The 14848-nt window shown below is 52.9% G+C and overlaps 1 protein-coding gene across 1 annotated transcript in view; it reads left to right on the top strand.

Annotated features, from left to right (window-relative positions):
* The first annotated feature begins 1002 nt into the window (after positions 1–1002).
* ZNF438 (zinc finger protein 438) overlaps positions 1003–14848 on the top strand; it is a 22305-nt gene continuing 8459 nt past the window's right edge. The window contains exons 1-2 of the mRNA XM_069729643.1: positions 1003–1106; positions 11887–13585. Coding sequence (XP_069585744.1) covers positions 1061–1106; positions 11887–13585 — 1745 coding nt within the window. The 5' untranslated portion in view covers positions 1003–1060. The remainder of the gene's footprint in view (positions 1107–11886; positions 13586–14848) is intronic.

Genomic DNA, 14848 nt, shown 5'->3' with positions numbered 1-14848 from the left:
TCTGCAGTGCACACATTACAAACACAGCTCTGCAGTGCACACATTTCACACACACACACAGCTCTGCAGTGCACACATTTCACACACACACAGCTCTGCAGTGCACACATTACAAACACAGCTCTGCAGTGCACACATTTCACACACACAGCTCTGCAGTGCACACATTTCACACACACAGCTCTGCAGTGCACACATTACACACACACACACAGCTCTGCAGTGCACACATTTCACACACACACACAGCTCTGCAGTGCACACATTTCACACACACACACACAGCTCTGCAGTGCACACATTTCACACACACAGCTCTGCAGTGCACATTTCACACACACACACACACACACAGCTCTGCAGTGCACACATTACACACACACACACAGCATTGCAGTGCACACATTTCACACACACACACAGCTCTGCAGTGCACACATTACACACACACACACACACAGCATTGCAGTGCACACATTACACACACACACAGCATTGCAGTGCACACATTACACACACACAGCTCTGCAGTGCACACATTTCACACACACACACACACACACAGCTCTGCAGTGCACACATTTCACACACACAGCTCTGCAGTGCACATTTCACACACACACAGCATTGCAGTGCACACATTACACACACAGCTGTGCAGTGCACACATTACACACACGCAGCTCTGCAGTGCACATTTCACACACACACAGCATTGCAGTGCACACATTACACACACAGCTGTTCAGTGCACACATTACACACACAGCTGTTCAGTGCACACATTACACACACACAGCTCTGCAGTGCACACACACTTCTGCAGTGCACAATACATTATATATATATATATATATACAGACACTGAGCTCCGGTGTGACTCGCACGTGATGACGTCCCGTGTTTCCGCTCACGTGACCACACGCCTCGCACGACTACAGCAGCACAGTCGAGCCTGACTCCTCCCCGCACGTCTCTGGTCACATGATTCTGACGTCACCACAGGTCCTGCACCCTGTAGGATGTAGCTCACCTGCGTGCGGTGGAGGAGGGGTCTGCTATGCATCATGCGCGGGAGGTCAGTGCGGGCACCGCGGCGGCTCCAGGTACTCAGTCTGCTCCGCGGGCGGCGTCCTCTGTCATCACCGTCCCCACATTGTACAACTTCCTGCTTCTCTCCGCAGCGTAAGATTCCTTCTCCCATGGCCGGTGCTGTATGTGCGGTGTACGCTGCACAGCGCAGGAAACCCTGTAATAAGCAGCTTACCGGAAGTGACCGGAGTGTTTACATTCACTGACAGCAAGCAGAGGAAGCAAAGGGGAAAGTTTCACAACTTTATATTCTCCAGTGAACAGACATGAAGCTCCCAGAACGTGATTCGCTTATTAAAGGGGTCCGAAGGCCATTGCTCTTAAATGAGGGTCCGGAGGTCCGCGCTCCATCCGAGATAAGGGTCCGGAGGTCCGCGCTCCATCCGATATGAGGGTCCACTGGCCCGCGCTCCATCCGAGATAAGGGTCCGGAGGTCCGCGCTCCATCCGAGATAAGGGTCCGGAGGTCCGCGCTCCATCCGAGATAAGGGTCCGGAGGTCCGCGCTCCATCCGATATGAGGGTCCACTGGCCCGCGCTCCATCCGAGATAAGGGTCCGGAGGTCCGCGCTCCATCCGAGATAAGGGTCCGCTGGTCCGCGCTCCATCCGAGATAAGGGTCCGCTGGTCCGCGCTCCATCCGATATGAGGGTCCGCTGGCCCGCGCTCCATCCGAGATAAGGGTCCGGAGGTCCGCGCTCCATCCGAGATAAGGGTCCGGAGGTCCGCGCTCCATCCGAGATAAGGGTCCGCTGGTCCGCGCTCCATCCGAGATAAGGGTCCGGAGGTCCGCGCTCCATCCGATATGAGGGTCCACTGGCCCGCGCTCCATCCGAGATAAGGGTCCGGAGGTCCGCGCTCCATCCGAGATAAGGGTCCGGAGGTCCGCGCTCCATCCGAGATAAGGGTCCGGAGGTCCGCGCTCCATCCGATATGAGGGTCCACTGGCCCGCGCTCCATCCGAGATAAGGGTCCGGAGGTCCGCGCTCCATCCGAGATAAGGGTCCGCTGGTCCGCGCTCCATCCGAGATAAGGGTCCGCTGGTCCGCGCTCCATCCGATATGAGGGTCCGCTGGCCCGCGCTCCATCCGAGATAAGGGTCCGGAGGTCCGCGCTCCATCCGAGATAAGGGTCCGGAGGTCCGCGCTCCATCCGAGATAAGGGTCCGCTGGTCCGCGCTCCATCCGAGATAAGGGTCCGGAGGTCCGCGCTCCATCCGATATGAGGGTCCGCTGGCCCGCGCTCCATCCGAGATAAGGGTCCGGAGGTCCGCGCTCCATCCGAGATAAGGGTCCGGAGGTCCGCGCTCCATCCGAGATAAGGGTCCGGAGGTCCGCGCTCCATCCGAGATAAGGGTCCGGAGGTCCGCGCTCCATCCGAGATAAGGGTCCGGAGGTCCGCGCTCCATCCGAGATAAGGGTCCGGAGGTCCGCGCTCCATCCGAGATAAGGGTCCGCTGGCCCGCGCTCCATCCGAGATAAGGGTCCGGAGGTCCGCGCTCCATCCGAGATAAGGGTCCGGAGGTCCGCGCTCCATCCGAGATAAGGGTCCGGAGGTCCGCGCTCCATCCGATATGAGGGTCCGCTGGCCCGCGCTCCATCCGAGATAAGGGTCCGGAGGTCCGCGCTCCATCCGAGATAAGGGTCCGGAGGTCCGCACTCCATCCGATATGAGGGTCCGTTGGCCTGCGCTCCATCCGAGATAAGGGTCCGGAGGTCCGCGCTCCATCCGAGATAAGGGTCCGGAGGTCCGCGCTCCATCCGAGATAAGGGTCCGGAGGTCCGCGCTCCATCCGATATGAGGGTCCGCTGGCCCGCGCTCCATCCGAGATAAGGGTCCGGAGGTCCGCGCTCCATCCGATATGAGGGTCCGCTGGCCCACGCTCCATCCGAGATAAGGGTCCGGAGGTCTGCGCTCCATCCGAGATAAGGGTCCGGAGGTCCGCGCTCCATCCGATATGAGGGTCCGCTGGCCCGCGCTCCATCCGAGATAAGGGTCCGGAGGTCCGCGCTCCATCCGAGATAAGGGTCCGGAGGTCCGCGCTCCATCCGATATGAGGGTCCGCTGGCCTGCGCTCCATCCGAGATAAGGGTCCGGAGGTCCGCGCTCCATCCGAGATAAGGGTCCGGAGGTCCGCGCTCCATCCGAGATAAGGGTCCGGAGGTCCGCGCTCCATCCGAGATAAGGGTCCGGAGGTCCGCGCTCCATCCGATATGAGGGTCCGCTGGCCCGCGCTCCATCCGAGATAAGGGTCCGGAGGTCCGCGCTCCATCCGAGATAAGGGTCCGGAGGTCCGCGCTCCATCCGAGATAAGGGTCCGGAGGTCCGCGCTCCATCCGAGATAAGGGTCCGGAGGTCCGCGCTCCATCCGAGATAAGGGTCCGCTGGCCCGCGCTCCATCCGAGATAAGGGTCCGGAGGTCCGCGCTCCATCCGAGATAAGGGTCCGGAGGTCCGCGCTCCATCCGAGATAAGGGTCCGGAGGTCCGCGCTCCATCCGATATGAGGGTCCGCTGGCCCGCGCTCCATCCGAGATAAGGGTCCGGAGGTCCGCGCTCCATCCGAGATAAGGGTCCGGAGGTCCGCGCTCCATCCGATATGAGGGTCCGCTGGCCTGCGCTCCATCCGAGATAAGGGTCCGGAGGTCCGCGCTCCATCCGAGATAAGGGTCCGGAGGTCCGCGCTCCATCCGAGATAAGGGTCCGGAGGTCCGCGCTCCATCCGAGATAAGGGTCCGGAGGTCCGCGCTCCATCCGAGATAAGGGTCCGGAGGTCCGCGCTCCATCCGATATGAGGGTCCGCTGGCCCGCGCTCCATCCGAGATAAGGGTCCGGAGGTCCGCGCTCCATCCGAGATAAGGGTCCGCTGGCCCGCGCTCCATCCGAGATAAGGGTCCGGAGGTCCGCGCTCCATCCGAGATAAGGGTCCGGAGGTCCGCGCTCCATCCGAGATAAGGGTCCGGAGGTCCGCGCTCCATCCGATATGAGGGTCCGCTGGCCCGCGCTCCATCCGAGATAAGGGTCCGGAGGTCCGCGCTCCATCCGAGATAAGGGTCCGGAGGTCCGCGCTCCATCCGATATGAGGGTCCGCTGGCCTGCGCTCCATCCGAGATAAGGGTCCGGAGGTCCGCGCTCCATCCGAGATAAGGGTCCGGAGGTCCGCGCTCCATCCGAGATAAGGGTCCGGAGGTCCGCGCTCCATCCGAGATAAGGGTCCGGAGGTCCGCGCTCCATCCGAGATAAGGGTCCGGAGGTCCGCGCTCCATCCGATATGAGGGTCCGCTGGCCTGCGCTCCATCCGAGATAAGGGTCCGGAGGTCCGCGCTCCATCCGAGATAAGGGTCCGGAGGTCCGCGCTCCATCCGATATGAGGGTCCACTGGCCCGCGCTCCATCCGAGATAAGGGTCCGCTGGCCTGCGCTCCATCCGAGATGAGGGTCCGGAGGTCCGCGCTCCATCCGAGATAAGGGTCCGGAGGTCCGCGCTCCATCCGATATGAGGGTCCACTGGCCCGCGCTCCATCCGAGATAAGGGTCCGCTGGCCCGCGCTCCATCCGAGATGAGGGTCCGTTGGCCTGCGCTCCATCCGAGATGAGGGTCCACTGGCCCGCGCTCCATCCGAGATAAGGGTCCGGAGGTCCGCGCTCCATCCGAGATAAGGGTCCGGAGGTCCGCGCTCCATCCGAGATAAGGGTCCGGAGGTCCGCGCTCCATCCGAGATAAGGGTCCGCTGGCCCGCGCTCCTTCCGAGATAAGGGTCCGGAGGTCCGCGCTCCATCCGAGATAAGGGTCCGGAGGTCCGCGCTCCATCCGATATGAGGGTCCACTGGCCCGCGCTCCATCCGAGATAAGGGTCCGGAGGTCCGCGCTCCATCCGAGATAAGGGTCCGGAGGTCCGCGCTCCATCCGAGATAAGGGTCCGCTGGCCCGCGCTCCATCCGAGATGAGGGTCCGCTGGCCTGCGCTCCATCCGAGATAAGGGTCCGCTGGCCCGCGCTCCATCCGAGATAAGGGTCCGGAGGTCCGCGCTCCATCCGAAATGAGGGTCCGCTGGCCCACGCTCCATCCGAGATAAGGGTCCGCTGGCCCACGCTCCATCCGAGATAAGGGTCCGCTGGCCCGCGCTCCATCCGAGATAAGGGTCCGGAGGTCCGCGCTCCATCCGAGATAAGGGTCCGGAGGTCCGCGCTCCATCCGAGATAAGGGTCCGGAGGTCCGCGCTCCATCCGAGATAAGGGTCCGCTGGCCCGCGCTCCATCCGAGATGAGGGTCCGCTGGCCTGCGCTCCATCCGAGATAAGGGTCCGCTGGCCCGCGCTCCATCCGAGATAAGGGTCCGGAGGTCCGCGCTCCATCCGAAATGAGGGTCCGCTGGCCCACGCTCCATCCGAGATAAGGGTCCGCTGGCCCACACTCCATCCGAGATAAGGGTCCGCTGGCCCGCGCTCCATCCGAGATAAGGGTCCGGAGGTCCGCGCTCCATCCGAGATAAGGGTCCGCTGGCCCGCGCTCCATCCGAGATGAGGGTCTGCTGGCCCGCGCTCCATCCGAGATAAGGGTCCGCTGGCCCGCGCTCCATCCGAGATAAGGGTCCGCTGGCCCGCGCTCCATCCGAGATAAGGGTCCGGAGGTCCGCGCTCCATCCGAGATAAGGGTCCGCTGGCCCGCGCTCCATCCGAGATAAGGGTCCGCTGGCCCGCGCTCCATCCGAGATAAGGGTCCGCTGGCCCGCGCTCCATCCGAGATAAGGGTCCGGAGGTCCGCGCTCCATCCGAAATAAGGGTCCGGAGGTCCGTGCTCCATCCGAGATGAGGGTCCGCTGGCTTGCGCTCCATTCGAGATGAGGGTCCGCTGGCCCGCGCTCCATCCGAGATGAGGGTCCACTGGCCCACGCTCCATCTGAGACTAGGGTCCTGTGTCCCGCGCTCCATCTGAGATGAGGGTCCGCTGACCCGCTATCCATCCAAAACGAGGATCCGTTGGCCCGCACTCCATTCAAGATAAGGGTCCAGAGGTCCGCGCTGCAGCTGAGTCGAGGGTTCGTTGGCCCGCGCTCCGTCCGAGATGAGGGTCCACTGGCCCACGCTCCATCCGAGATGAGGGTCCGCTGGCCCACGCTCCATCCGAGATGAGGGTCCTGAGGTCCGCGCTCCATCCGAGAGGAGGGTCTGTTGGCCCGCGCTCCATCCGAGACGAGGGGCCACTGGCCCGCGCTTCATCCAATATTAGAATTTCCACAGATCTAAGATTAAAAAAAAGTGCAGGAAATTCATTTTAATGATTTGTTTTTCTGAATTTTAAGAAAACAGTGGTTGTTCTGGTCTACTATATAATTGTCTAAGGGTCACTTCCGTCTTTCTGTCTGTCGCGGATATTCATTGGTCGTGGCCAGCCAGTGGGCGTAGACAAAAGGGCAGGGGAGGCCAGGAAGTAGTATGCAGAGCGAGTCCCCGCCCACTCCGTACAGGCCCGAACAGAAGGGCTGCAAAGGGGGCGGAGTCACCGGGACCATGGGTGCTGTTGGGCCTACCGCGGCCAAAAGCCGGGGACAAAATTAGTGGCCGCGGTCAGTGATGACGGCCGCGGCCATTGATGGCAGCCGCGACAGCAGGAAACAGCGCAGGACATGCGGCAGTGACAGCTGCGGATGGAAGGTGAGTATATACTATGTGGCTGTGCAATATACTCCGTGGCCAGTGGTATATACTACGTCGCTGGGCAATATACTCTGCGGGCTGTGCTACATACTACGTGGGCTCTGCACTATACTCCGTGGCCTGTGCTATATACTCCGTGGCCTGTGCTATATACTACGTGGGCTGTGCAATATACTATGTTGCTGGGCATGTGCATATTTCCCATAAGGGATGGGGGCAGTGTTCTGGAATCACTGCGTTGAGAAACACGTGATAGTGTCTCCGCGGTGTTGGATGTTTTGGTCTCCCCGAGGCCAATCATCTGTGCCTTTATAGCCTTTTTACCAGGCACTGCTCCTAATAGCCAGATTCCTACTCCACACTGATGAGGGGCAAAAACCCCGAAACAGCTGTCTGTGGATGGATACCATGCTTGGCATAGATGGCTTTCCTTCATAGGATGCTGCCCTTCCCGTGGTTGTTCCTTCCCGGGGAAAGGCCTGGCTATTCACTGCTTGCGTCGAGAAACACGTGATGGTGTCTCCGCAGCTTCTTTACATCCATCCGAGATAAGGGTCCGGAGGTCCGCGCTCCATCCGAAATGAGGGTCCGCTGGCTTGCGCTCCATTCGAGATGAGGGTCCGCTGGCTTGCGCTCCATTCGAGATGAGGGTCCGCTGGCTTGCGCTCCATCTGAGATGAGGGTCCACTGGCCCGCGCTCCATCTGAGACTAGGGTCCTGTGTCCTGCGCTCCATCTGAGATGAGGGTCCGCTGACCCGCTATCCATCCAAAACGAGGATCCGTTGGCCCGCACTCCATTCAAGATAAGGGTCCAGAGGTCCGCGCTGCAGCTGAGTCGAGGGTTCGTTGGCCCGCGCTCCGTCCGAGACGAGGGTCCACTGGCCCACGCTCCATCCGAGATGAGGGTCCGCTGGCCCACGCTCCATCCGAGATGAGGGTCCTGAGGTCCGCGCTCCATCCGAGAGGAGGGTCTGTTGGCCCGCGCTCCATCCGAGACGAGGGGCCACTGGCCCGCGCTCCATCCAATATTAGAATTTCCACAGATCTAAGATTAAAAAAAAGTGCAGGAAATTCATTTTAATGATTTGTTTTTCTGAATTTTAAGAAAACAAACAGTGGTTGTTCTGGTCTACTATATAATTGTCTAAGGGTCACTTTCGTCTTTCTGTCTGTCGCGGATATTCATTGGTCGTGGCCAGCCAGTGGGCGTAGACAAAAGGGCAGGGGAGGCCAGGAAGTAGTATGCAGAGCGAGTCCCCGCCCACTCCGTACAGGCCCGAACAGAAGGGCTGCAAAGGGGGCGGAGTCGCCGTGAGGAAGGCGGAGCCGGCCGGGACCATGGGTACTGTTGGGCCTACCGCGGCCAAAAGCCGGGGACAAAATTAGTGGCCGCGGTCAGTGATGACGGCCGCGGCCATTGATGGCAGCCGCGACAGCAGGAAACAGCGCAGGACATGCGGCAGTGACAGCTGCGGATGGAAGGTGAGTATATACTATGTGGCTGTGCAATATACTCCGTGGCCAGTGTTATATACTACGTCGCTGGGCAATATACTCTGCGGGCTGTGCTACATACTACGTTGGCTCTGCACTATACTCCGTGGCCTGTGCTATATACTCCGTGGCCTGTGCTATATACTACGTGGGCTGTGCAATATACTATGTTGCCGGGCAATATACTACGTGGACATGCACATTCTAGAATACCCAATGCGTTAGAATCGGGCCACCATCTAGTTACATAATAAAATTGGAATGTTACTCATACCTTCAGCTGGTCATATGACCTCCATCAATCATGTGACCGCTGCAGCCAATCGCATGCCTCAGAAGTGAAGTTGAACCTACAACATCTTTCACCGGCATGGTGGCTCAGTGGTTAGCACTGAAGCCTTGCAGCGCTGGGGTTCTGGGTTCAAATACCACTAAGTGGGATGTAACTACCAAGGGGGCTTTGAACCCAGAACAACATCTGCAAGGAGTTTGTATGTTCACACACACACACACACACACACACACACATTCTCCATTTTCCTCCCACGCTCCAAAAAAGATACTGATAGGGAATTTAGATTGTGAGCCCCAATGGGGACAGTGATGATGATGTCTGTAAAGCGCTGAAACATTAGATAGGGCTATGTAAGCAATGCATAATAAAATAATGATTACATTCATGTGAGGGTTGCTGCAGCCAATCACAGTCTCCAGAGGTGAAGCTGAACCTATAACATTCATGTGACCACTGCAGCCAATTACAGGCCCCAGAGATGAAGCTGAACCTATAACTTCATTCATGTGACCACTGCAGCCATTCACTGGCCCCAGAGGTGAACCTGAGCCTATAAGTCATATGACCAACTGCAGGACTGGTGGGGACTATGGGAGCAGCAGAAGTTTTTGTGATGCAGAATCTGCATCAAAATCCACCTATAGGGCAAATGTGACATTTTGTAATGAGTATAAAAAACGAAACACATGTCACTTTTTATCTCGGTGTGTGACAAGGCTTTTGCTGCAGACAGGTGCCAATAACCACACTAAATTAATGCCCCCATATAATGATTAAGAAAGCGTAAAAAAAATGTTTTCTTACAAAACTTAGCTAAAAACCAAACGTCTTTTACTAGCGGTTCTTAGCTTTTGTTTTTAACTATTGTGAATATGCCCCAAATGTTATTTCATTACTTTATCAAGGCTTTTAACCAAGAAGCTCCAGAATCTTAAATAACAAATAGCAATTTCCAGCATTCATGATGGGGTCTCTATAGGAAACGCGTTCCACTTCTCTGTTTTTTGCTTCCTTTCGGAAAAACTGTTACAATAGCCATAAATGCTGTACAGAAAAGGTTGAAATTCTTGATGTTCTTGACAGGCGGAATTCCTCCGTCAGTCTGATGTCTGTGGAGCTGCCGCGCTGACTTGGGTACAACCTGGTAGTTTTCCTAGAAGTTATCGGGATCCGGAGTTTTCTTGGCAGTGGAGTCGTTAATGACATTCCTAAAACGGCCTTTTATGTATGAATTAATTTCCTTACTTTGATCTTACAATTAAAATGTAATTTTTTTTTACTAAATATTAATGTCTTAATTTTGCTTGCAGCACTAGCGCAAATCTTCAAAGACTCCTGTGTTTTTCTGACATGTGACGTCCTGGTGAGCTGACCACAGGCACTTCGCACTTGAACATCTTACAAACGGGACCCCTTTTTTTTTTTTTAAATAACTTCTTCAGTGCAATCACAGGAGTCACTGTTGACTTCTGATTTTGTAAAATTTTGTTCCAAAACCCTAATGGGTACTGTTGAGCTTTTCCGACCTACATTCTGATTCTTGTCCTAGTCAAGTCAAGGTGGCTGTCGTTTATAAGATCCCTTTTTTTTTTTTTTTCTTTTAAACCGTTTACACAAAAAAATTGTTAAAAAATTGTAAGTAGAGGTGAGCGACTATCTCCGGCTCCCTCCTTATTCAGCAAGCTATAGCGCTTACAGAAGAAGCTGCAGCGGGTACCTGGATACCTGGAGCGCTTCCGATAATCAGCTGTTCGGCGCTGCAGCTGCATGTGTCGCTGGTGTGTGCCAGTCACAACAACACAGGCTCTCCATGCATTTGTTGTGACTGTCACACAGCCGCGACACATGCCGCTGTGGCGCCGAACAGCTGATTATCGGGAGCGATCCAGGTTCCCACTGCAGCTTCTTCGGTAAGCGCTAAAGCTTGCCGAATAAGGAGGGAGCAACCAGTGATTGTTTACATGTTGTTGTGACACGTCATCGCTGGAGCTGATCAAATGGGGATCACTACGGCTACTTTCACACTTGTGTCGGTACGGGGCCGTCGCCATGCGTCGGCCCAACGTACCGACGCAAACTGCAAAAAAAAAAAGAACAGCGGGACAGTGGATGCAGTGTTACATATTTAGATTGTGAGCCCCAATGGGGACAGTGATGATAATGTGTGCAAACTGTAAAGCACTGTGGAATATGTTAGCGCTATATAAAAATAAAGATTATTATTATTATTACAACGCATCCGCTGCCCCATTGTAAGGTCCGGGGAGAAGGGGGCAGAGTTCCGGCCGCGCATGCGCGGTCGGAAATGGCGGACTCGACGCACAAAAAAACATTACATGTAACGTTTTTTGTGCCGACGGTGCGCCAAAACACGACGCATCCGTCGCACGACGGATGCAACATGTGGCAATGCGTCGCTAATGCAAGTCTATGGAGAAAAAACGCATCCTGCGGGCAACTTTGCAGGATGCGTTTTTTCTCCAAAACGACACATTGCGACGTACAGCAAACAACGCCAGTGTGAAAGTAGCCTATGTTGCTGGGGAAGCACTGAAACTTGAGTCGAGTGATTTGGTAAAATGAGTATTACTATTTTTGTTATTTTCTCCCATTTTTGTTGTTATTTTACATTATTTAAATTAATGCAAGTGATTGTTTAATCCCTTTAACCAGTATTCGAATCTGTTCCTACCCTGAGAAGACCTAAATATTTTTTTGTATATAGGCGCTACATTTTCTTTGTCTTGATTAGTGATGAGCGAGTGTACTCGTTGCTCGGGTTTTCCAGAGCACGCTCGGGTGATCTCCGAGTATTTATGACTGCTCGGAGATTTAGTTTTCCTTGCTAGCCAGGCTGAGTACATGTGGGGGTTGCCTGGTTGCTAGGGACATGTAATCAAGCTGTCTAGTAGCCGCAAATCATCCAGCTGCAGCAAGGAAAACTAAATCTCCGAGCAGTCAAAAATAATCGGAGACAACCCGAGCGTGCTCTGGAAAACCCTGAGCAACGAGTACACTCGCTCATCATTAGTCTCGATCCATTAAATGCAGAAATATGGTAATTCACCTTAGCTCTTTGAGGATTCATGGGTGCAAACTTCTGTTTTGTCTTTTTTAGGTGTTTACCTCTGATCATCTTCTCATTCTTACAGCAAACAAAAGTTGCCTAGGTAATCATATCACGGAAATGTGTCACTGTTAAATTAATAATAAAGTAGGAGAAGGTGACTTACACCCATGAGCCCTCAAAGAGCTAAGTTAGGTTATTTCTGCTTAAATTTGGAAGTAGAGTTTCTGTCTTGCTGTCCTTTTGCATTTTCCTATTATGATGATATGTTTTTTATTTTACAGATGAATCCAAGATCCACACTGGATCGACTGTGGCTATGGACTGCAGGAAGACTGTTCCCAACACAACTCACTTTAGAACTATTGCACCGAAAGTGGCACCAAAGATTGTTCCTTCCTATTCGTCATCCAGTTATCCTCCCTGCCTTTCTGAAGTTGCTGTGCCTGGAGCTAAACCTTTGGTTGTTAACACTCAGAACTATACTTTGATGAAAGTTGCTGGACACGATGGTGCATTCTCCTTTGTAGCTTTACCACAAGTCACATCACCAATGGGTGGATCTGTGATACAAACCACAGCTATACCTTTGCAAGAAAATCTCAAATTACCCATTCCAAGGTACCAACCCACTTGCAGCAAGAAGTTCTTTATTAAGAAAACAAAGGGTGCTGGTAAGCCAAAAACAGAAAAGTCTAATGTGCAGGTCAATCATGGTAGACCTTCTCAAGCCTCTCCTAAATTAAACCAGAAGACTGAAACAGAAAAAACATTGATGGTGGTAGAAGAATCGGGTTCAGAAAGCGAGCTTTTCTTAGGAAGCGGACCAGAACTTTGCAAAGTAAATAACACAATAATTCCTTGTATAAAAAATAGTCTAAACCCAACTTTCTGCACTAGAAACCCCGTAAATCTAGGTGAGAATCCTGAGAAGAAATTTGGTTCAGCAGACAGTGGGTCATTAGTTAGATATGAAAGCACCAGAGTTGTTGACCCTACAAACTCATTAACCGTTCTCTCGCCGGTTGTTTTTGGCAATCCACTTCATCTTCTCCAACCTCTTCCTAAAGGAAAATTGCCCATTTTGCCGTATTCAAAAATTAAGAAACCGATTGCTTTGGAAACTAATGTACCATTGCCAAATTTGGGTCAAGCTGGAGCACAGACGGACCTGTGCCAAGTCCACGTGCCATCTCCTTCTGTGAGTGTTATAAATGTGTCCACTCTGGACAGCCCATGCCAACCAATTTTGACATCTGATTTGGACTTTTTCAGCAAACAAAATTGTAATTTAGGAAGGAAACGGGGGAAGAAACGAAAAACCTACAGCGACATGTTGGGTTATCAAACAAAAATGAGACTGGTTGGAAACAAGCTCATAGTCTGCAAAGATAAATGCAAAACTGTGGGTGATAGCGGTGGTAAAAGCGACGTATCATTGAAGAAGTATCGAAGTATAATGCCAAAGCCGATGGTGGAGATTCAGAGCTTGGCATCACTGAATGCCTCTAACCCTAGTTTTCAATCAAACATGGCTGAATATTATCTTAGAAGTAGGCTGATCGGTAGCCGTCTTCACCGATGGAGACAAGGGGATAATTCTTTTTTTACTCAAAAGAGTACAGAAAAGGTGTTCTACAAGTGTCATGTCTGTGATCACAGCTTCCAGCTGAAGCATCACCTCCAAGATCACCTAAACAGTCACAGCAACAAGCGGCCCTACCATTGTCGGCTGTGTCGTAAGACCTACGTGCACTCGGGAAGTCTCAGCACACACATGAAGCTCCACCACAGCGAGAACCGTCTCAAGAAGTTAATGTGCTGCGAGTTCTGTGCCAAGGTCTTTGGACACATTAGGGTTTATTTCGGGCACCTTAAAGAGGTGCATAGAGTTATTATAAGCACTGAGTCTTTATATAGGCAACCAGAGAAGAGAAACCTGACTCTCAAGGCAAAACCTGAAGATAATTTCTCACTACATAGGTAAGCGTTCTTGTAATATTTTATTATCACTCCATGGTGCAGCAAGAACTCTTCGCTACGTACATTGGTCTTTCGCAGTTTCAATTTCTTACGCCTTACACACGTATATGCAAGCTGCGCTTCTCCATCTATTTTGCATCCTTTAAAATATACAATATTTCTTTTAAATGTTTTTAATTTAAAGGCTATGTACACCTTAGCACCGATTTGCAGAATTGGGCAGCTTTCTGAATGGTCTTTATTAAAAATTTCCTACCATTTTGCTGCAGCGTTTAAAGGCTCCTTTACACGGGCCGATAATTGCCAGAAAGAGCGCTCGTAAAAACACTTGTTCCCAATCATTGGGCTTTGTAAACATGGCAGCAATTAGCTGATGAACGAGCAAGACACTTGTTTGATTGGCCGGATCAATTATGCGGCCTAAACCAGAGATGTGCTGTCTACAGTATGGAAACTGTATTGACCAATCATATTAACGATCATTCCAATCCCATAGACATGTACCCATTTTAACGAGTCAACTTGAAAGTCGACTTGTGCTTGCTTTGGCAGAACTCTGCCCTTGTAAACCCACTTTTAGTCCTTCATTTATCTTCATTGGATTGAGGTCAGGTCTCTGCGTCCAGTTATGTTGTTCCCCACCAAACTCCCCCAATCATGTCTATGGACCTTGCTTTGTGTTATGGGACACAGTCATAGGGAACAGAGAAGGCCTTCTCCAAACTGTACCACAAAGGTGGAAGCTACAATTGTCCAAAATGTCTTATATGCTAATGCATTGAGATTTATCTTCATTAGAACTAAGGAGCTGAGACCAACCCTAAAAAACAAACTCCTAGTATTATCCTCCTCCACCAAACTTTTCAGCTTTCACATTAGTCAGACGGGTAACATTCTCGTGTTATTCACCAAACCCAGTCTCATCCATCAGATGCCAGGTAGTGAAGCACAATCCATCACTCCACAGAGCATGATTCAACTGCTCTAGGGTTTAGTGTTGGCATTCAACACTTTGCATTGTGCTTGGTAATGTAAGGCTGTATTCAGCTGCTCAGCCCGGTGAGGGCACAGTTTTTGTGCTGATGTTAACACCATAGAAGGTTTGGACTTTGGAATTATGGAGTCAGCAGAGCACTGGTGACTTTTCTGCTCTCTTCCTCTCGGCACTTGGTGCCTCCGCTCTGTTTTGTTACGTGGCCCCATATGGTGCCTGAGTTGCTGCTGTTTCTCGCAAATGATCATTTCTTAATATCAGTCACAGGA

The sequence above is a fragment of the Ranitomeya imitator genome, chromosome 6 (genome assembly GCF_032444005.1).
Source record: "Ranitomeya imitator isolate aRanImi1 chromosome 6, aRanImi1.pri, whole genome shotgun sequence".
In the NCBI taxonomy this organism is placed as follows: Eukaryota; Metazoa; Chordata; class Amphibia; order Anura; family Dendrobatidae; genus Ranitomeya; species Ranitomeya imitator.
Note: the sequence above shows the minus strand (reverse complement) of the source record. Positions and strands in the feature narration are given on the sequence as shown.